The sequence below is a fragment of the Coregonus clupeaformis genome, chromosome 21, assembly GCF_020615455.1.
Source record: "Coregonus clupeaformis isolate EN_2021a chromosome 21, ASM2061545v1, whole genome shotgun sequence".
NCBI classification, from domain to species: domain Eukaryota; kingdom Metazoa; phylum Chordata; class Actinopteri; order Salmoniformes; family Salmonidae; genus Coregonus; species Coregonus clupeaformis.
In genome coordinates this window covers 42,107,010-42,130,977 of record NC_059212.1, presented here as the reverse complement: position 1 = coordinate 42,130,977, position 23,968 = coordinate 42,107,010, and the positions used below count along the sequence as shown (strand labels likewise).

Below are 23,968 nucleotides of genomic sequence, written 5' to 3'. Positions count from 1 at the left end.
CTGTGGCTGTAGCTAGTAGATGAGGTCAGTCTACACCACGCCTGTAGACTACTGAACTGCATGGCCATACTGACACCTGCAGGGGGAAATATTTAATGATTTCTCACCCGAATGATGGTGCCAACTATGGCAATATAGTGTCCAATCTTGGTGCCAGTGCCAACCAATCAAAATACCTATTTGATTGGTTTCCTAACTAGACCCACAACTGCACATTACATTAACCATATTAGATAATATACGAAGTAATGTTTATGTCATGATATGATTACAGCTTTTTGTAATAAATTGTTTATTTGCAATACAATGATGGCCCATACCACACATACAGTACCAGTCAAAAGTTTGGACAGACCTACTCATTCCAGGGTTTTTCTTTATTTGTACTATTTTCTACATTGTAGAATAATAGTGAAGATATCAAAACTATGGAATCATGCAGTATCCAAAAAAAGTGTTAAACCAATCAAAATATATTTTATATTTGAGATTCTTCAAAGTCGCCATCCTTTGCCTTGATGACAGCTTTGCACACTCTTGGCATTCTCTCACCCAGCTTCATGAGGTAGTCACCTGGAATGCATTTCAATTAACAGGTGTGCCCTGTTAAAAGATAATTTGTGGAATTTCTTTCCTTCTTAATGCGTTTGAGACAATCAGTTGTGTTGTGACAAGGTAGGGGTGGTATACAGAAGATAGCCCTATTTGGTAAAAGACCAAGTCCATATTATAGCAAGAACAGCTCAAAAAAGCAAAGAGAAACGACAGTCCATCATTACTTTAAGACATGAAGGTCAGTCAATCCGGAAAATGTCAAGAACATTTAAAGTTTCTTCAAGTGCATTCGCAAAAACCATCAAGCGCTATGATGAAACTCGCTCTCATGAGGACTGCCACAGTAAAGGAAGACCCAGAGTTACCTCTGCTGCAGAGGATAAGTTCATTAGAGTTACGAGCCTCAGAAATTGCAGCCCAAATAAATGCTTCACAGAGTTCAAGTACCAGACACATCTGAACATCAACTGTTCAGAGGAGACTGCATGAATCAGGCCTTCATGGTCGAATTACTGCAAAGAAACCACTACTAAAGGACACCAATAAGAAGAAGAGACTTGCTTGGGCCAAGAAACATGAGCAATGGACATTAGACCGGTGGAAATCTGTCCTTTGGTCTGATGAGTCCAAATTTGAGATTTTTGGTTCCAACCGCCGTGTCTTTGTGAGACGCAGAGCTGGTGAACGGATGATCTCCGCATGTGTGGTTCCCACCGTGAAGCATGTAGAAGGAGGTGTGATGGTGCTTTGCTGGTGACATTGTCTGTGATTTATTTAGAATTCAAGGCACACTTAACCAGCATGGCTACCACAGCATTCTGCAGTGATACGCCATCCCATCTGGTTTGGGATGAGTCGGACGGCAGAGTGAAGGAAAAGCAGCCAACAAGTGCTCAGCATATGTGGGAACTCCTTCAAGACTGTTGGAAAAGCATTCCAGGTGAAGCTGGTTGAGAGAATGCCAAGAGTGTGCAAAGTTGTCATCAAGGCAAAGGGTGGCTACTTTGAAGAATCTCAAATATAAAATCTATTTTGATTTGTTTAACACTTTTTTGGTTACTACATGATTCCATATGTGTTATTTCATAGTTTTGATGTCCACTATTTTTCTACAATGTAGAAAATAGTAAAAAGAAAGAAAAGCCCTTGAATGAGTAGGTGTGTCCAACTTTTGACTGGGACTGTAGGCCTTGACATTTTGACAGTGATTCTCATAAACGTTAGTTTAATTTGAATACAGGAGTGACATAGTGAGTGACTGCATGCAATCCCTTTTATGTTGGCTCTCCTCATCCAGATATAGGCTAACATACATTGAAATGTTGGCAAATGTAGAAGACAGTATCATATACAGTATCTCAAGTGTTTGAGCACTGGAAGCCAAATGGAACTCCTCCCAGTGAATGGAATGGCCTCCATTGGAGTTTGGTATATTTGGAACTTCCATATGTGCCTATTGTACTTTGTGGAATTCATCTCATTACATTTTCAGTCTCTTTTATGACACTGTCTATTCTCAGACTCAGTCCATGTACCTCAATGTATGAGAGCGAGAGATTATTTTCAGGCAAACTTCACCTATGATTTATTTTTGTTCTAGCATCATCTAGTAGAAATGTACTGTAGTTCACGTGTCTAGAGTAGAGCCCCATAATGTTCATATACAGTATACCTCAATAGAACCGATGTCAATTTAACATCTATTCCATGTTGGTTCAACGTCATTTCATTGAAATGACCTGGAAACAACATTGATTCAACCAGTGTGTGCCCAGTGGGATGTGTCTGTGGCTAGCTAGTTGGTTAGCCAAGACAGGGAACGTGCACAGAGACATGGATATACAAAGGAACAACAACATTTCGTTACCTCCACATTACTGGCCTGTAATTCAAAGTGAAAAAAGGAAGCCTGTGCTAAAAGATCCACTTAAAATCATCTATTATTTGCAACAATGCTGTTAAGTAATACAACACAGCAAATACTGTGGTCCTCTGTAGCTCAGCTGGTAGAGCACGGCGCTTGTAACGCTAAGGTAGTGGGTTCGATCCCCGGGACCACCCATACACAAAAAAAAAAAAATGTATGCACGCATGACTGTAAGTCGCTTTGGATAAAAGCATCTGCTAAATGGCATATTATTATTATTATTAAATAAATGTACCTTTTGGCCTAAATTAAAAACGACAGGTTTGGGTCAAATCCAATACGACAGAGTGAAACCCTCTGTATTTTAAAGTATTGTGGTGGCAGCATCATGTTATGGGTATGCCTGTCATCGGCAGGAACTGGGGAGTTTGTAAGGATCAAAATAAATATGAAAGGACCAATTTCCAGGTAAAAAGTTAGCGGAACACCTGCCTCAGTTTTCTGAAAACCCTGGGATAAAGTTATTTTTCAGCGGGACAATTACAAAACAATATGCCAAAGACACACTAGAATGGCTTTCCAAGAGGTGTTGAGTGTTCCAGTCTCAGTCCTGACTTAAATTTGCTTGAAAATCAGAGACAAGGTTTGAATATTGCTGTCCATCAATTATTCCCAACTTAATTTACAGAGCAATTTTAACAAAAACAATGGATATGTTGCCCAAAGTAGGTAGAATCTTATTCAACGTGATTGGCAGCCATTACAGCTGTGAAAGGTTGTAACGTAATACGTTGGGAGTCAGGTGCAGAAGGTGAGTTTAATAATGAATCGATGCAGATGAACAAAACATGAGAAGCGTACAGAACGTGAGAGAAAACAATACTTCCTAATGACTGATGTCTAAATAAAGGGGAAGTAATCACGGAGATGATGACCAGGTGTGTGTAATGATGGGGAGCAGGTGTGCGTAACCATAGCTGCCAGGGCCGGTGGTTAGTAGACCGGTGACGTCGAGCGCCTGAGGGAGGGAGCAGGAGTAGGCATGTCAGTACGGGTACGGTGATGAGGGAGGGTAGGCTTTCCTGGTTCATAGGTCCCATGGTGAAGGATCACGGGGCCGCCCCTCTGCCCTAGTGGACCCCAGGTTGGGACGCACCGGACACCGCTGAAGCCCTTCCTGGCTGCAATGGGGACAGAGCCCCAACGACGCTCTGCCACGGAGAGGTGTGTGGCCCCTACCTCCATGGGTTCAGGCTCTGCCTCAGGACAGCCAAAGGAGGGAGGCAAGTGGCGAGGTGGGTACCGGCACTCCCAAAGAAGGTTATCCAGACGGATGTCATCGCGAGGAGTGCATCCAAAGATTTTTCATGAGCATGGCCCTATTTCTATTACAACATATTCGATGACTGTAATTCATATTCCATTCACCCAGTTCAATGTAACAGTGATAGGTTTGGGCTACTACATGATACTCACATTTTCCCTATACACATCATGAGGTTGCTACAACCTAGCCTATGAATTAAAGTTTACAACGTAAGTGCACACAGGTCGAGAGAAAAAATGGAGGTGACATAGTGACACATGCACATACAGTGACACATTCAATACCGCCTTGCATACTCTTGCCTGCATCTAGCTGATATAGGGTGTAATCATTAGTCCAACAGCTGCGAACAAGTGTCTATTGGACAAATTCAGGTATGTTCATCCCCGTTTTGTTCCGTTTGCTTCCGTTTTAAGAAAGCTTTTTCAATAGAATTGGCGAAATGAATACACCCCTGATCACGCGTAAACACAGTTCGCTTTCATAGCAGCCACATAGACCCATGGGGCGGCACACAATTGGCCCAGCGTCGTCCAGGGTAGGGGAGGGAATGGCCGGCAGGGATGTAGCTCAGTTGGTAGAGCATGGCGTTTGCAACGCCAGGGTTGTGGGTTCGTTTCCCACGGGGGGTATAAAAAAATAATGTATGCACTCACTAACTGTAAGTCGCTCTGGATAAGAGCGTCTGCTAAATGACTAAAATGTAAAATGTGAATGTATCCCTTCTCGCATCTATGCGCTCTCCTCCTTTCACCTTGTCCTTTCGCTTGTGGGCTTCAATGCACAACACATCAGCTGTATGTGAAAAAACCTTTCCAAGCCAAACCATATCATAACTGCTACACATAACTCCACATAACGTCATAGTCAACATAGCTAATAGAACTAATGCGTTAGTAAACCCGCTACAATCCTGCAGTAAAGTTACACCGGCGGGGCCCCGGTGGCAATAAATTAGTCAAACCAAAAGCTTACCTTGACTTGGAAGAGTTCCAGTGTTGTGTTGGATAGTCATAGCCAACTTGCTAACATAGCATCCCTCTGTTTGAGCAGGGTGTTTGAGTAGGCTAAACTAGCTAGCTGAGCAAGTGAAACTGAAAGTGAAAAAAAATTATGAAATCTCTCTCTTGCTTCTCCTTCATTTTGGAAGAAATTAATTTGTTCGAAACTGTTCAACTATTGTCTTCTCCCTCTCTCTTTGAGTCAACTACTCACCAAATGTTATGCATTGTAGTGCTAACTAGCTGTAGCTTATGCTTTCAGTACTAGATTAATTATCTGATTCTTTGATTGGGTGGACAACATGTCAGTTCATGCTGCAAGAGCTCTGATAGGTTGGAGGACGTCCTCTGGAAGTTGTCATAATTACTGTGTAAGTCTATGGAAGGGGGTGAGAACCATGAGCCTCCTATGTTTTGTATTGAAGTCAATATACCCAGAGGAGAACGGAAGCTAGCTGCCCTCCGGCTACACCATGGTGCTACCCTACACAGTGCTGTTGAGGCTACTGTAGACCTAAATTCCAAAATAGTGTGTTTTAATCAAGTATTTGGTGATATGTGATTATAGTTTTATTTTAAAAGGATAACTTTTTAAATGTTTAAAAATATATATTTTTATGAAATTCACTGAGGATGGTCCTCCCCTTCCTCCTCTGAGAAGCCTCCACTGGTGAACTTGGCATGAGAGTGTGACGAGGTGATCTGATGTCACATCCTATTCTCTGTAATCTGTTCAGATGCAGTGGCTGCTGATGAACCAAGGAGGAAGCCAGCTCTCCTCCAGTACATCTCCAATGCCTTGGGTACGGTCTTGCTTCTCCTGCAAGAAAAGGTGTTGATTTGTTCCCTATGCAGGGTTTCCCAAACTCGGTCCTGGGGCCCCACCTGCGTGCACATTTTGTTTTTTGCCCTAGCACTACACAACTGGACCGAGTTTGGGAAACCCTGCTCTAATGGAGTGAGGGCTGTGCCTGCACAACTTTTTTTAGCCAGCATCTTAAATCCTGTTGCTAGCAGTAGGGGGAGCCAGTCCCTCTGTTTACAGCCCTAAATAAATAGGACAAAACAAACACTATATGCCTTTATTATTATATTTTTCTTGTGTTGCTTTTAGCTCCTTAAATTTAAGATCAGTGTTGTTATCACAGCCTTATCAACTGTTCATTTAGTAAGTGTAGGCCTTAGTTGAACTTTCTTATTGGTGTATTAACTAATTTACCACCTGGTGATGTCACCAGGCAGGCCAAAACTCCATCCCACCCAAACAGGCTGACATTTCAGGCGGTCTTTTCAAACAGCTCTTACACTTTTTCTCTCTGCCTCATGAAATGTGTAGAATTGCAGGAGATTAGCTTTAAAGCGGCAACAACAAAAACGAAAACTGTCTCTGGATCAGTGAGCAAGCTGTGACGTGATACACTGCTGCTATGGCAACGGGCGGTGGGAGGGGATATAGAAGGAGCTGGTGGGAGTGGCAAAGCAATATGCCGCACGATTAAAGAGAGAGAGAGAGAGAGAGGGGGAACTGAATAAGTGTGCAACAGCAACCTTTTGGGAACTGAATAAGTGTGCAACAGCAACCTTTTTGCCGGTGTATTCGTTACTCTCTCCCGCTGTCGCTAATGCGGTAATAGTGTGTTTACCACAGATATTGCAACCTTTATAACCACCACATACCGGTATACTTTCTGTCTAACGGAATAACGACAGCGTATATTAAAATGTCCAATGTGAACTGGAAACCTTTCGTTTTCGGCGGTCTGGCATCCGTCACTGCTGAATGCGGTGAGTTTTCTTTACACAGGTGTGTGAGGTGGACTAACATTAGTTTACTGTCATTATTTCTCAATACATGTCTTTCCCTCCGTTGTGTAGGTACCTTTCCTATAGATTTGACCAAGACGCGGCTGCAAGTTCAAGGCCAAGTGGGCGACAGCAAGTACAGAGAGATTCGATACCGGGGAATGTTGCACGCCATAGGCAGAATATGCAGAGAGGAGGGAATAAGTGCACTTTACTCAGGGTGAGTATTGAGCTATATAAGAAGAGCAGTCTTATGATGATGATTCTATTTTTATTGTACTTTTCAGCATTTTGCACAGATTAAGCCTAGTTCAAGATTAAAATGCATGTTAAATTGAGATTCTCCATTGAAATTGGTTCTTAGTTCAGGATTTGGCTTAATCTGTCTCCAGGAAACGGCTACTCAATAAATGCCAAGCTATGTGAGCATCAGTGTGTTGCTACACATGCCAGCAAAGTTTCAAATAAATCAGGGGTCCCAAACTTTTTTGGCCGATGACCCTATTTTGATATCTGAAAATTCTCTTGACCCCAACCCAACCATGTGGAAAAATTGTAATTAACAGTTACTTTTTTATTTGGGGCTATGGCAGTCAATTGAAAAACATCTTAACAGTATTTCTGATTGTTTTCTCCACTCACCATCACATACTTTTAATGTGGGGCTATGACAGTCAATTGCAAATTAGTCTGACATAATGTATCTTATCTCACCACCACTAATGAGATGGGTGTGCTTGATGCATGTCGCGTAGGAGCTTCTCAAAGTCAGGGGGCGTGGTCGATAGTGCGTACCTCATCTCAGCTGTCACATCCAACCTGGATCGATATTTGGTTTTAATGCAGATGAGAGCACTGATGATGCTAGGGAAAAATATGAGGTCAAATGATGTCATTGATCTTTCAGGTCAGAAAGTCAGAGCTCTAGAAAGAGGCCAGAGTTCCCGAGTTTGAATTCCAAGTTGGATGACCGTTCAAATATGGTAGCGAGGAAGCCCAGTGGCCGGCAGTGGGAGAAGATGGAACGAGATGGATTTTGGCCGACATTATGCTACATCTTTGGTATTCCCTTTGCGTCAGAAACCAAAACTCCTCAGTGACTCGTGAATGCAGTTGGTCACATGACAGCTCAATCAGCTTTTCAATTTCGCTTACCCACGTGTCAGCAGATCCAGGATCACAATCAAATGGATTGGGAAGTAGGTCCCAAAGTGCTCTTCTAAGCGTTGGAGGTGAACAGTCATCACTTGTGTCGGACACTTACTGATGCTGTTTTCTGTTAGAAACATGCACAGCCAAGAGAAGGGGGCATGGTTCGCTTTTGAAAGACTTTCCAATAAGAATTTTTTCCTCTGAATCCACTGATTCGGTCACTCATCTATAGAATGTTTTTGTATTTCCCCTGCATGCTTACGTTCAGTTCATTCAGTTTCCCAAATATGTCTGTTACATAGGCAAGGAGACACATTTTATTTTCATTACACAGAAAGTCATATATTTTTTACATTCATTGTGAATGACAACCGTTCCCCTCTCAATATGAAAAAACCTTTCCAACACATCCCCTCGAGAACCACCAAGCCTCAGAGTGAAATAGAACATTGTTATGCTCTGATCCCATATCTCCAAATAGTTTTGCGAACAGGCGTGCACGCAGTGGATGTGGTTTGATGTAGTTTACAATCTTAGTTACCTGCTGCAGTATATCTCCGAGTTCTGTACTCAGCTCCTTTGCCGCCAGTTGCTCTCGGTGTATCATACAATGTGTCCATATAGCAGAGGGAGACACATTCATAACTAGAGTGCAGAGGCCATCCCGCCATGGAGCCCCAAATGTGCAAAATCGTGAGATGGAACAATATGTCGTCATGAATAGTATCCCCCAACATTTATAGCGAACAAAAGTCAATGTATGGGCATCTCGGCCCTCACAGCTAACATCCATTTGTAGAGAATAAGCTGCTGAGTTTTTGAGTCGTTCAGTCAGTTTCCTCATGGTTGCTAGCAGTAGAATCAATTATTGGTTTAACAGTGTTATCTGACAAGGGTATTGATGTGAGTTTCTGTGACTCTGCCTCCCCACACATATAAATTGCAGCTGGTAATATCAAAGTCTCTTCAATAGTGTGTGGTTTCATAGCATAGTGGGCCTAGCCATTCACCGTGAAAATGAGTGCAACGGTCAAGTGCAGCCTTTCCCATGATCTAAGGGCGCTTTCTGGTTTAATTGTATCTTTTAGATTTGAATAATTTTCATTTAGATTAAGGTTAACCACATTAAAATCATTTTGAGATATATATATGTGTGTGTATGTATATGATTTTTTTCTTCAGGATTTTGGAAATTCTCCCTCGACCCCATTTTCATATTAGGCGACCCCTAGTTTGGAAACTGCTGCAATGAGTGGAAGTCCTCCCTTTGATTCTAACTCTTAAGTCTAACTGTTAAGCCTGTTTTACTTAAGTCATAGTCACTCATTGCGTGTGTTTCTGTGTTGCAGTCTCGCCCCTGCAATGTTGCGCCAGGCATCCTATGGGACCATAAAGATTGGCACATACCAGAGCTTCAAACGACTACTGGTGGACAGGCCAGAAGGTAAGAGAACAACAACACATCAGGATTTTAGATCTCTTAGCTATTTGCTGACCTTGTTACATGTGTTCTAAATCAGTCTGTAGTGTGTGGCATTGCAATAAACAGTGACGTGTGTGTGTGTGTGCATGTGTGTGTGTGTGTATATGTATATATATATATATATCTTAACTTATCTCTAAGTCACTGTTCATTGCAATGCACACACACGCTATATATACAGTACCAGTTCAAAAGTTTGGACAACTACTCATTCCAGAGTTTTTCTTTATTTTTACTATTTTACACATTGTAGAATAATAGTGAAGACATCAAAACTATGAAATAACACATACGGAATCATGTAGTAACCAAAAAAGTGGAATGCTCTGGAATGCATTTCAATTAAAAAAATAATTAATTGGTCATTTAGCAGACGCTCTTATCCAGAGCAACTTACAGGAGCAATTAGGGTTAAGTGCCTTGCTCAAGGGCACATCGACAGATTTTTCACCTAGTCGGCTCGGGGATTAGAATCAGCGACCTTTCGTTTACTGGCACAACGCTCTTAACCACTAAGCTACCTGCCGCCCCAAGGTGGGCCTTGTTAATTTGTGGAATTCCTTTCCTTCTTAATGCGTTTGAGCCAATCAATTGTGTTGTGACAAGGTATGGGTGGTATACAGAAGATGGCCCTATTTGGTAAAAGACGAAGTCCATATTATGGCAAGAACAGCTCAAATAAGCAAAGAGAAACGACAGTCCATCATTACTTTAAGACATGAAGGTCAGTCAATCTGGGAACTTTGAAAGTTTCTTCAAATGCAGTCGCAAAAACCATCAAGCGCTATGATGAAACTGGCTCTCATGAGGACCGCCACAGGAAAGGAAGACCAAGAGTTAACTCTGCTGCAGAGGATAAGTTAATTAGAGTTAACTGCACCTCAGATTGCAGCCCAAATAAATGCTTCACAGAGTTCAAGTAACAGACACATCTCAACATCAACTGTTTAGAGGAGACTGCGTGACTAAGGCCTTCATGGTCGAGTTGCTGCAAAGAAACCACTACTAAAGGACACCAATAAGAAGAAGCGACTTGCTTGGGCCAAGAAACACGAGAAATGGACATTAGACCGGTGGAAGTCTGAGTCCAAATTAGAGATTTATGGTTCCATCCGCCGTGTCTTTGTGAGACGCAGAGTAGGTGAATGGATGATCTCCGCATGTGTGGTTCCCACCGTAAAGCAGGGAGGAGGAGGTGTGACACTGTCTGTGATTTTATTTAGAATTCAAGGCACACCTAACCAGCATTGCTACCACAGCATTCTGCAGCGATACGCCCATTCCATCTGGTTTGCGCTTAGTGGGACTATCATTTATTTTTCAACTGGACAATGACTCAAAACACACCTCCAGGCTGTGTAAGGGCTATTTGACCAAGAAGGAGAGTGATGGAGTGCTGCATCAGATGACCTGGCTCCACAATCACCCGACCTCAACCCAATTGAGATGGTTTGGGATGAGTTGGACCGCAGCGTGAAGGAAAAGCATATGTGGGAACTCCTTCAAGACTATTGGAAAAGCATTCCTCATGAAGCTGGTTGAGAGAATGCCAAGAGTGTGCAAAGCTGTTATTGTGGTCCTCTGTAGCTCAGCTGGTAGAGCACGGCGCTTGTAATGCCAAGGTAGTGGGTTCGATCCCCGGGACCACCCATACACAAAAATGTATGCACGCATGACTGTAAGTCGCTTTGGATAAAAGCGTCTGCTAAATGGCATATTGTGGTCCTCTGTAGCTCAGCTGGTAGAGCACGGCGCTTGTAACGCCAAGGTAGTGGGTTCGATCCCCGGGACCACCCATACACAAAAAAAATTTATGCACGCATGACTGTAAGTCGCTTTGGATAAAAGCGTCTGCTAAATGGCATATTATTATATTATTATCAAGGCAAAGGGTGGCTTCTTTTGAAGAATCTAAAATATATTTTGATTTAACACTTTTTACTACATAATTATATGTGTTATTTCATAGTTTTGATGTCTTCACTATTATTCTACAATGTAGAAAATATATATATATATATATTTTTTTTAAGAGTAGGTGTGTCTTAACTTTTGACTGGTACTGTGTATGTATATAAGCCTTACACAACTATAAGACCCACTAATTATTTTATCAATAGTTTAACCTGCTTTTTTAAATTTTATTTTTTACTAATCACTGATCTGGCTTTCAAGTCTGTCTACGAAAATAACCTTTTCTGTTACAAATTTAACTAGAACCATGCATAATGGATTTCCACTAATAATGACTAACTTCTAGTAGCAGGCATTGTTTATTTTCTATAGCCTAATCTCTCAAGCCCACGTGCTAGTGATTAGCCAGCTAATCTTTATACTGTATTTCAAGTTTAACCAACTTGGATCTATTTGCTAACTAACAAGGTTGAATTGTTATGAACACACCCTTCTGTCTGTCTCCAACTGTTTGAAAAGCATGTAAGCCTGTCGACCTTGTTCAGATGTTGAAATCAAGTGGCATATCTTATTTCTCAGAATGAGGAGTTGCCAATTCCTTATATAATTGTGTTTTATGCTTATTGCACATTTATAAAACACAGACTAGACAGCTAGTGACTACCGACCCATAGCACTCACATCTGTAGCCATGAAGTGCTTTGAAAGGCTGGTCATGGCTCACAACACCATTATCCCAGAAACCCTAGACCCACACCTAATTTGCATACTGCCCCAACAGATCCACAGATGATGCAATCTCTATTGTGCTCCACACTGCCCTTTCACACCTGGACAAAAGGAACACCTATGTGAGAATGCTATTCATTGATTACAGCTCAGCGTTCTACACCAACACCATAGTGCCCTCCAAGCTCATCACTAAGCTAAGGACCCTGGGAATAAACACCTCCCTCTGCAACTGGATCCTGGACTTCCTGACGGGCCGCCCCCAGGTGGTAAGGGTAGGTAACAACACATCCGCCACGCTGATCCTCAACACGGGGGACCCTCAGGGATGCGTGCTCAGTCCCTTCCTGTACTCCCTGTTCACTCATGACTGCATGGCCAGGCACGACTCCAACACGATCATTAAGTTTGCAGATGACACAACAGTGGTAGGCCTGATCACCGGCAACGACGAGACAGCCTATAGGGAGGAGGTCAGAGACCTGGCCGTGTGGTGCCAGGACAACAACCTCTCCCTCAACGTGATCAAGAAAAAGGAGATGATTGCGGACTACAGGAAAAAGAAGAGGACCAAGCACACCCCCGTTCTCATCGACGGGGCTGTTGTGGAGCAGGTTGAGAGCTTCAAGTTCCTTGGTGTCCACATCACCAACAAACTAACATGGTCCAAGCACACCAAGACAGTCATGAAGAGGGCACGACAAAACCTATTCCCCCTAAGGAGACTGAAAAGATTTGGCATGGGTCCTCAGATCCTCAAAAGGTTCTACAGCTGCACCATCGAGAGCATCCTGACTGGTTGCATCACTGCCTGGTATGGCAACTTCTCGGCCTCCGACCTCATGGCACTACATAGGCTAGTGCGTACGGCCCAGTACATCACTGGGGCCAAGCTTCCTGCCATCCAGGACCTCTATACCAGGCGGTGTCAGAGGAAGGCCCTAAAAATTGTCAGACTCCATCCACCCTAGTCATAGACTGTTCTCTCTGCTACCGCACAGCAAGCGGTACCAGAGTGCCAAATCTAGGTCCAAGAGGCTTCTAAACAGCTTGTACCCCCAAGCCATAAGACTCCTTAACATCTAATCAAATGGCTACCCAGACTATTTGCATTGTGAACATGTGTGCGTGTGTGACCCATTTTCGCTGAGAGGAATGCACAGAGTAATACCTCCATTACACACTATTGTTACATGGACACACATACACGTCATACAGAGGTAATGTGTGTGCGGGTGAGACTAAGAGGAACGATAATTCAATGTATAAAGAATAGCCTGAATTGAATTTCTCCTCTATCTTTCTCAGATGAGACGTTGTTGACCAACGTGCTGTGTGGTGTTCTGTCTGGAGTAATCTCCTCCTCCATCGCCAACCCCACGGATGTGCTGAAGGTAATGACACACACACACACACACTTGTAAATGGTGTGAATAGTTTATTGGGTTTTAGAAGCCAACAGAGAGACCGGTAGGGCTGATCTAAACAAAATACAGCAACACTTTTTTTACCACACTGTTTGGCTCTGTTTCCTTGCCTTTGAGGAGGATAAGCAGTGATACTCTGGCCCTGCCCGATACAGCTCAGTCTGAACGCTAGGGTTTTTTAGTTTCACACATTAATGGATGGGAGGGTGTGTGAGCGGGGTGAATGTACTTGTAGTTTCTAAATAAGGTTCCTACATTCATTCAATGGGTACAAGGGTGTGTCTCTGGGAGGTGGGGGTTGAAGAGTATGGGCGGGGAGGAGGTCACCGAGATGCCACTATCACTAACTGTGTGATATTTATAGACTCCTGCCCACAAGAAATGGCACAGTAATGATATGGCTGAGTGAAATATGATCTATGTGAGCGTATGTGTGGTTTTAGGATTTCATTGTGTTGGCTGAAAGTTAGAACAGTGCGTTTCAAAAGCAGTGTGTTCCGTTTGGCACTGTGTGTGGGGGGGTCATGTGCTTAGCACACTTAAATAACCCTCCGGGCACACACGCATCACTCAACCAGCTATGCAGGCAGGTTTATTTCCCTATAAGTTGGATGAGACTGATCTCCATTCAACACATACAGACAGCCTGTATGTTATTGTTATTGTTATTGTTTGTTTGGTCTTAAGAGCATTGGCAAGGCTTTAAGTAGGCCAGAATGCAGAACATTGGGTCAGAATGCAGACAGGGACAGTTGGTGAACCCTTGTCACCTGTATCCTGAACACTGTGGCTCTACACACACCAGCAGTGTTTCCCCTAAGCTTAACTCTTTGTGGCAGAGGGCCACATTACATTATCATCCAGTGCTGATAACACTTTCACTAGTCTCTCCTGTCATCTGCATACTGGTTTTCTGTTGATTTTAACTTGACTTTTATCCTAACTGTTTTTCCTTCCTGGTTTTCCAAGATCCGTATGCAGGCTCAGGGCAGTGTAATCCAGGGAAGCATGGTGGGAAACTTCATCAACATCTACCAACAGGAGGGAGCCAGGGGGTTGTGGAAGGTAGGCACATGGACACACACACACACACACACACACACAAGACTTTTAACCCCCCTCTCTCTCAGGGTGTGTCTCTGACAGCGCAGAGAGCAGCTATCGTGGTGGGGGTGGAGCTTCCTGCCTATGACCTCGCAAAGAAACACCTGATTCTGGATTGTCACATGGGTGACAACATTTATACACACTTCCTGTGAGTGACATCGTCAATACTCACCCACTACTCCGTTAACTCTCCACAAGAATGGAACCTATGGTTACGTAAGACTAGGGAACTTCTGACCCTTGCCCTCTGACCCACAGGTCCAGTTTTGCATGTGGTCTGGCGGGGGCTCTGGCCTCTAACCCCATAGACGTGGTCCGCACACGGATGATGAACCAGACATACGGAGCTGTCACCTACCAGGGAACACTGGACTGCTTACTACAGGTAGATTAGCACACCAGGGTTTCCGTTAGCCGGTAATGGCTGGGTTTTGGCCCAAAGATCAAATACATTTGTGCCGACTAATTGTCCAGGAGAAGGGGAAAAAAAACATAGCCTGGAAATTCCAGTCGATGGAAATAAATTTGATCGGTCATGCTTATCAGTCTATAGGTTAATCTGCATAAATCTGCATCTATTTGCTCGTACAGGGCTCTAAATGTACATTTTTCATTGGTAGCGCTGGTGCACCCAACTTAAAGTTAGGAGCACCAGAAAATATTTTGAGATACAGCCTATATTGGGCGTATATGAATTATAGCTACTTTTGAAGCACGTTGTGCCCTAGAAACTATAACACTGTAAAAACATGAGTTTATTATAAAAGCTAAAATGTTGATACGACTACCTGTCATTGAAATTGCAAAGTCATTTTGTAGAATATTAGGTTTTTAATATTGTGTAAAAGCACTATTTCCCTATTGAGATGCATTACATTGAAAATGGTACACTGTCTCTTTAAAAACGTCAGGTTTGTGATGAGGATGTGCAAGAGATCTGTCATTCATTGCTATGATTGATCTCCTGAAGAAGCTATCCCTTTCCCTTTCTTTCTGTGTCCCCAAGTGTTTGGATATACTGGTTACTAGGCTGTTACTGGTTACTAGGTTGTTAGCTAGCTAGCCGACTTAACAAAGTGTTACAAATGGTTAACGACGCGCATATAGTTTTATAACGGCCCACAACATGGTTTATGAATGTAAAATGTGATCTGCTATAGGGAGATAAAAATGTTGTGCCGGTAATATGGGTCTGATCTTTTGACCTGGTTGTGCTACAAGCAAGCCATTTTTTCTGTAGTAATGGTGCATCCATGACTCTTGTCGAATCTGCACTCGCTTTTTCTCTAGGGCACTCAGAAACAATGGTACAGTGACGCCTTAAGACAACAATTAAGGCATCGCTGTACCATTGTTTCTGAGTCGCACAGTGCTCCCAAAATTCCTGGATGAACAGCAACATATTTTGTTGCATACGTGACCAAATTGGTCACACTTTAGAGCCCTGGGCGCATGTGTATTTTCCTTAGTTTATGTATCTTATTTATCATACTCGCACAGCATACAGATACAGAGCCTATATTTGAGTGGAAAATTTGTCAGACAGCTCGTTTGTTGCTGCTGGAGTGAAACGTGTGCTTTTTATAAGCCCTATCATTGCGCAACAATTCTGAATGCAATCGCGTATTCACAGTTATTGCCACGATTTAAAAAGAGGTACGCTTTTTTTCGGAACTGGTAATTGAAGCGTGCTTCCCATTCGCCATTCAAGTGTAAGCAGGCTTCAGCTCTTCACACACCACTTTGCAATGAGCTGGAGGCAGTATGCATTTTGAGAACGTAATTGTTTGAAACCTGAATATTTTACTTCATATTATGAGGCATGTCTTACCTTGCTTCAAAGTTGCCTAGCCAAAATTATTTAATAAAGACTTTCATATGCCATTGAAACCAGTAGCCTATTTCTCATGTTCTACTGGTTTTCAAATCAATTTTCTTTCATTGTCCAGTAGCCAAACTTAAATCCTAGTCATATTAGCAACCCATGCTAGTTGTTGCATCTTTAGATCTCTCCTCTTTCTAAATTTCTAAAGATATTTTCATCTTTCACATGAAACCGCTCACATGTGCGGTGTGCTTTTGGCAACTGGGTTTCCCCGCTAATTGCATTATGGAACAAATATTTGTGTGTAGCCTTGTGCTTATAATGTGAAGAAATAATCATTTATCAAAATGTTAAGCTAATAGTTCTGATCTGTATCATCAGTCTCATTGCTGTTGAAAGTTAATTTATTATTATTTTGGTGTAGCCTAGGCCTACTGGTTGTATAATTTGGGATCTATCATTCCACAACTGTCCCAGAGTCTGTTTGGAATAGGCTATTTATTTCTCGCACAGAACGACAAGCTGACCAATAGAATATGTAAACTTTTCTACTATGGGGGATTACTAGTGATTTTGCTCTTCGTTACTCGTCTCGTTGGCTGAGGAAATGTAAATGTGGACAGTTATTCTAGCATCTTCAAATGCGTATCGGAATTCGATAAGAAGGACGCATTCCGTTGCATCCTCGAGTTGCATGTTCTGTTAAGATGAATGACCATAATCTACATGTGATTTCTGTCATTCTACGCACCGTGGGTGGACGCCCTGATCAGGTTAAGCACCCAATGCATATGGATCCGGTACATTTCTCAAATGTCCAGTAAATTTAAAATGCTGCCAGTCAAATGTACGGCGCCACATTTTTCTAACGAAAACCCTGACGAGCACACACCACATGATGAACCAAGGGTGTAATCATTAGTCCAAACCGTTGCAAAACAGAATGTATTGGACAAATTCAGGTAGGTCCATTCCGTTTTAAGAAACGTTTTGCAACAGAATAGGCATAATGAATACGCCCCAGAGATGCGGGGCAATGATGGGTACAGGGCTGTGTGTGTGTGTGTGTGTGTGTGTGTGTGTGTGTAACATTTTGTCTCTTTTTAGACGTCACGGTCTGAGGGCTTCATGGCACTCTACAAAGGCTTCTTCCCCAACTGGCTCCGTCTCGGCCCATGGAACATCATCGTATCCTTTCACCTACTCACAGGAGTGTGTGTGTGTGTTTTTATCTACCACCGAAGGTTTGCACCAGAGTCGGGAGTCAATTCCAGTTTAATATCCATCTGTAGAGTTGGTCATGGAATTTCTCCATAGGAATGCAATTCCTAAATTGACTGGAATTTTGATGGAATTGATCCCAACCTTAGTTTGGACATTCCAATGGAGCCAGAGGCTGACTCTAATGCAGTTGCACATACATTACTGCTCCTGTAATAGCAACCCAGTTTCACCTAGGGTAACAGAGGGATCTGGGAGCCAGAATAGGGGTTAGAAGTGGGAAATATGGAGGGGAAGGAGAGGGGGAGGAAGAAGGGGTTGGGGGTAGAGGGAATAGAAAGGGAATGAAGATCTGAGGGAGCAAGAGCGGGGGAGAGATGTGTTCCATGTGGTGTGTTAAGGCTGGTTTACAGTTGGTCTATCGACATGTCTGTAGACAGATGTCGCAGTGACTTCATGAACAAGTATAAACACAAAACGACAGCCTCTGCATGACATCAGCAGCCCGGTGCTCCAAATAGCCTACTTGCTCTATTTGAACATCGTCAAACCCATCTATTTAAAAATGAATTTAGTAAATGTCAACCTAGCAAGCCAGGCAACTAAAACCAACTTTCTAAACAATGTTTTGGTTTGTTGCTAGCTTGGTAGCTAGCTGGCTATCCAGTGAAAATAAATTACCAGAGTGCCTTCGGAATGTATTCAGACACCTTGACTTTTTCCACGTTTTGTTACGTTACAGCCTTATTCTAAAATGGATTAAAAAATAATAATAATCCTCAGCAATACCCCATAATGACAAAGCGAAAATAGGTTTTTAGAAAATTTTGCAAATGTATTAAAAATAAAAAACAGATACCTTATTTACATAAGTATTCAGACCCTTTGCTATGAGATTCAAAATTGAGCTCTGGTGCATCCTGTTTCCATTGATCATCCTTGATGTTTCTACAACTTGATTGGAGTCCACCTGTGGTAAATTCAGTTGATTGGACATTATTTGGAAAGGCACACACCTGTCTATATAAGGTCCCATAGTTGACCGTGCATGTCAGAGCAAAAACCAAGCCATGAGGTCGAAGGAATTGTCCGTAGAGCTCCGAGACAGGATTGTGTTGAGGCACAGATCTGGGGAAGGGTACCAAAACATTTCTGCAGCATTGAAGGTCCCCAAGAACACAGCGGCCTCCATCATTCTTAAATGGAAGAAGTTTGTAACCACCAAGACTCTTCCTAGAGCTGGCCACCCGGCCAAACTGTGCAATCGGTGGAGAAGGGCCTTGGTCAGGGAGGTGACCAAGAACCTGATGGTTACTGACAGAGCTCTAGAGTTCCTCTGTGGAGATGGTTGTCCTTCTGGAAGGTTCTCCCATCTCTGCAACACTCCACCTATCAGGTCTTTATGGTAGAGTGGCCAGATGGAAGTCACTCCTCAGCAAAAGGTACATGACAGGCCGCTTGGAGTTTGCCAAAAGGCATCTAAAGACTCCCAGACCATGAGAAACAAGATTGAACTCTTTGGCCTGAATGCCAAGCGTCACGTCTGGAGGAAACCTGGCACCATCCCTACGGTGAAGCATGGTGGTGGCAGCATCATGCAATGGGGATATTTTTCAACGGCAGGGACTGGGAGACTAGTCAGGATCGAGGCCAAGTTGAACGGAGCGAAGTACAGAGAGAGCCTTCATTAAAACCTGCCCAGATCCTCAGACTGGGGGTGACGGTTCAACTTCCAACAGGACAACGACCCTAAGCACACAGCCAAGACAACGCAGGAGTGGCTTCGGGACAAGTCTCTATGTCCTTGAGTGGCCCAGCCAGAGCCCGGACTTGAACACGATCGAACATCACTGGAGAGACCTGAAAATAGCTGTGCAGCAACGCTCCCCATCCAACCTGACAGAGCTTGAGAGGATCTACAGAGAAGAATGAGAGAAACTTCCCATATACAGGTGTGCCAAGCTTGTAGTGTCATACCCAAGAAGACTCGATGCTGTAATCGCTGCCAAAGGTTCTTCGACAAAATACTGAGTGACGGGTCTGAATACTTATGTAAATGTATTCTTTCCGTTTCTTATTTTTAAACATTAGTAAAAATGTCTAAACGTGTTTTTGCTTAGTCATTATGGGGTATTGTGTGTAGATTGAGTGGAAAAAATTACTTAATCAATTTGAGAATAATGTGGAAAAAGTCAAGTTGTCTGAATACTTTCCGAAGGCACTGTAGCTGACGTCTTAATTTTAGCTACTTTTTATTCATTATTCACCGCAACATTATTTACAAGGTAAAATAGCTTATGACTGTCAGTGTCCACAAAATAAAAGTAAATAGTCTATATCTGAGAATTGTAGAACTCCTGCACCATCTTGTCACCGGTGGATTTGGTCTTGTTGCTGTAGCAGCCCAGTAACCACAACAATGGACGTTGCGACAGTCGCAGAGACATTAACTTTTTTTCATGTCTGTGCAACAAGGAAAACGACAGTTTACAGACATTCCATCGCAGTATAAATTAAATGTTGTTTTGACAAGCAACACTTGTCGCATTCTAATTGTCTACAAACATGTCGTTAGAAAAAGTATAAACTGCCCTTTAAGAGCGAGGGCCTGTAGATTGGGCAGAGGTAGCAGCTGTAACTAAGATAACTAAACCTCAGTCATTACAGTGAGGTAACCAGGGGATCACCGAGGGGAGTTAGGAACAGGTAACCAGGGCATCACCGAGGGGAGTTAGGAAAAGGTAACCAGGGGATCACCGAGGGGAGTTAGGAACAGGTAACCAGGGGATGTGTGTTATGTTCCTAACTAAGCTCCTGCACTGAGAAGGATGATGTGTGTTATGTTCCTAACAAAGCTCCTGCGCTGAGAAGGATGATGTGTGTTATGTTCCTAACAAAGCTCCTGCACTGAGAAGGATGATGTGTGTTATGTTCCTAACTAAGCTCCTGCGCTGAGAAGGATGATGTGTGTTATGTTCCTAACAAAGCTCCTGCGCTGAGAAGGATGATGTGTGTTATGTTCCTAACTAAGCTCCTGCGCTGAGAAGGATGATGTGTGTTATGTTCCTAACAAAGCTCCTGCACTGAGAAGGATGATGTGTGTTATGTTCCTAACAAAGCTCCTGCACTGAGAAGGATGATGTGTGCTGTGTTCCTAACTAAGCTCCTGCACTGAGAAGGATGATGTGTGTTATGTTCCTAACAAAGCTCCTGCACTGAGAAGGATGATGTGTGTTATGTTCCTAACAAAGCTCCTGCACTGAGAAGGATGATGTGTGTTATGTTCCTAACTAAGCTCCTGCACTGAGAAGGATGATGTGTGTTATGTTCCTAACTAAGCTCCTGCACTGAGAAGGATGATGTGTGTTATGTTCCTAACTAAGCTCCTGCACTGAGAAGGATGATGTGTGTTATGTTCCTAACAAAGCTCCTGCACTGAGAAGGATGATGTGTGTTATGTTCCTAACAAAGCTCCTGCACTGAGAAGGATGATGTGTGTTATGTTCCTAACTAAGCTCCTGCACTGAGAAGGATGATGTGTGTTATGTTCCTAACAAAGCTCCTGCACTGAGAAGGATGATGTGTGTTATGTTCCTAACTAAGCTCCTGCGCTGAGAAGGATGATGTGTGTTATGTTCCTAACTAAGCTCCTGCGCTGAGAAGGATGATGTGTGTTATGTTCCTAACAAAGCTCCTGCACTAGAAAATTTTAACAAAGCTCCTGCACTGAGAAGGATGATGTGTGTTATGTTCCTAACTAAGCTCCTGCACTGAGAAGGATGATGTGTGTTATGTTCCTAACTAAGCTCCTGCGCTGAGAAGGATGATGTCAGTGTCTTTTTTTTCCTTCTCTTTCTGTGCCTTGTCCTTAACTCCTCCTTAGTTCTTTGTTACCTACGAACAGCTGAAGAAGATGGAGGTCTGATGGAGAGAAGGAAATGTAGCACTGTGGAGGGGAGAGGAGGAAATAACTCAGCCAGAGAGGGGAAAGAATGGACCAAAATAGAGGTGGACGTATCCTGTCTAGCCTCCGACTTCTTGTCTGGGTGGTGTGTCGACCACGCCCCCCTCAGACGCATTTCTCCTTTCTGATTGGCTGCTGCCGTGATGGCGCTCTGGTTGGCTGGGAAAGAGGAAGTGAAAGTTGAGGACAATTGCACAATCAGAAAGCAAGGTGAAGCTAAGACCATTTTGAAACTATGTCCCTAAATTATTTATTTATTCTTTTTTTTGGAGCTCAGTCAAGCCTCAATGCTGGTATCATATAAACACACAAGACATAGAAAACTGTGGGTTGTGAGGTGGGGATTTGTTACTACGTCGAAAAATTACTATTCATCCGGACCTTTGCGACCTAGGAAATTTGAATGACCGGACTTTCTCAAATAGTACTTGAGTACGCCTGATGTACAAGAACTCAAATAATGTTAAAAGCAGTGACTACTACTAATAATGTTAAAAACAGCTCAGAATTGTATGGATTTCAGATGCCTTGGTGTGCGTTCTCTTTGGTTGCCAGAGGAACTGCCAAAGGAAGCTGTGGAAAAGACTGCGAACATTTCTGTAGAAGGTTATCTGCCAGTCACTAGTGGGCAGCAAATGATGCCATTTACTCAAGGACTGGCCACTTTCTGAAACCCTAGATGTCTGTACAGCCATGGAAAGCTTATGTGATGGCTGAGGGTGTAATATATTTGTTAAGATGGTTGGCTGTGGGTTTGGATTTTGTACGTCAGAGGATTCTCTAGTTACAGAACACGGGGGGTAGGACTTTTAATGGGACTAGTTATATAACCAGATTAAAGATCAGAGGGCAGGTGACCACTAACTCACACACACACACATGCACACATAAAAGGGCACATGGGTTCTTAATGCCAGGGTGAATTGGCACAGTGTATGGATGACACACACAGTTAATGGGGATGTTGTGTACGGACTAGTCTGGGTCAGTATTATAAATACACTCTGGACAGCCTGATTGGCACGCTGTACCTTATGTCATTTCAGGACCCCTATCTCTGACACACACGCGGAGCCCCAGTTCTTACTATATGTCACAGCAGCAGAGCCCCCATATTCTATCCCTGTTCATGTCGGGGTGTCCAATCCAACCCATTTAACCTTTTTAATTTAACAGGATATCACTTAAGCTTCCAGAGAGATGTGCCTGTAGTCTGACCTGGCCTATGCTGTAACAGGGAAGTGAATGTTCAGGAGAGGTGGCTGATGTATATTTAGCAATTGCGCCTGACTACCAATGCGGAGGTGGCATTCTGTGTGCTGGTGTTGTTGACTTCTGTATGGCAAGGCCTCGGAGTACCACAGTGGAAAGGTTGCCATTTTATGATCCCAAGACACAGAACTAATTTACCTGTCAACTAACTGTTAATCCTCTACCCTTCACTTCTACTACTTCTTTATGTTATTCACTGGTTATCAGTTAGCTCGTTTGGAGGTGAGCTTGCTAGTTTTGTTTGAGCTAAGGTTGAACCTCAGAATGTGTTCATGTGAGAATATGGTTCTTGTATATGATTTGTTTATAGCCCCCAAAGCCTTAATTCCAATGTGTCACTGTCATAGCCCTGTAAATACTCCTGTTACTGTGTACTCTAAATAAACCTGATTTAAAACAAGGCATACATAAACTTCTGACTGGTCTCATGTTTTCAATCGCACTATAGCGCTAAACTTCCGTGATACGTATTGAATCGAGTCCTTGGACTATCAAGGCAATATTGCTAACTGTCCAATTCTTTCATATCAGCTATGGATTTGTCACACCTGTCATTTCCTCCATGGAAGTCCCACTACAGACAGTTACACATTCCTCCACAGAGTGGCGCTGTGTACCATATGTATGCATGAGCTCTCTCGCACACACTTTTACTCTCCAGGACCCTAAATCTAGCACCGCCTTGTTTTAAAACGTCTCTCTCACTCTCACTCTCGCAATGAATAATTCAAAGGCTCTGATGTAATTGTTCTTTATTTCGGTGGATAAATTCCCAGTTTTCCCCACCAGTGTTTGTGAAGAGATGATGGGACTGCTGGGGAGAGATTGCCATGAACCCCGACTTTGTGTGTGCGTATGACTGCTTAGTTCTTTTATTGACAAAAATACACCATGGGACGGACTGTGTAGATGGCTGTTATTCTAACTCTTCTGAATCTGAGCCATCACGGTGTATTTTTACTCTTATCATTGGTATACAAAGCTTCACTTCTAAAAACGTTTGAGAATTCTGGTGTTTTCAGTCATTTCACAGTGGAGCAAGCTGTCTGAGACAAATAGAGGCAATATTGACCAAGAACAGTCCAAATGCGTAACTTCAAGCTCACCAACTACACACACGCACGCACACAGGGCTTCTCCAAGAGCCAATGGCCATGGGGGGGTTCCAATTACTGTGGTGCATTGTGGGTTGTATTCATTCCCATTTTGCCCCTGGGGTACAGGGGTTGGCTTATTGTGTTGGAGGGATCTGTATGTGTTAGAGGAATCAGGGTCTGGGCTCCATTCCAAAGTCTCCTTGATGGTTTGCTCCCCCAATAAT

General features: G+C 43.1%; 1 protein-coding gene across 1 annotated transcript; it reads left to right on the top strand.

Annotated features, from left to right (window-relative positions):
* The first annotated feature begins 6,276 nt into the window (after positions 1–6,276).
* On the top strand, positions 6,277–23,049 carry LOC121535665 (kidney mitochondrial carrier protein 1). Its single transcript, XM_041842919.2, has 9 exons — positions 6,277–6,535; positions 6,626–6,773; positions 9,055–9,149; positions 13,140–13,225; positions 14,228–14,323; positions 14,389–14,513; positions 14,624–14,750; positions 17,298–17,378; positions 21,295–23,049. The coding sequence occupies exons 1-9, from the start codon at positions 6,472–6,474 to the stop codon at positions 21,334–21,336; spliced, it is 864 nt and encodes a 287-aa protein (XP_041698853.1). The 5' UTR covers positions 6,277–6,471; the 3' UTR covers positions 21,337–23,049.
* Positions 23,050–23,968: the final 919 nt, after the last annotated feature.

Bases quoted from the DNA above. Each gene is read 5' to 3' on its own strand.
- LOC121535665 (XM_041842919.2), top strand. From the start codon at position 6,472: ATGTCCAATGTGAACTGGAAACCTTTCGTTTTCGGCGGTCTGGCATCC. The intron at 13,226-14,227 runs GTAATGACACAC...TGGTTTTCCAAG, and splicing joins ACCCCACGGATGTGCTGAAG to ATCCGTATGCAGGCTCAGGG. The intron at 17,379-21,294 runs GTATCCTTTCAC...ACTCCTCCTTAG, and splicing joins TCGGCCCATGGAACATCATC to TTCTTTGTTACCTACGAACA.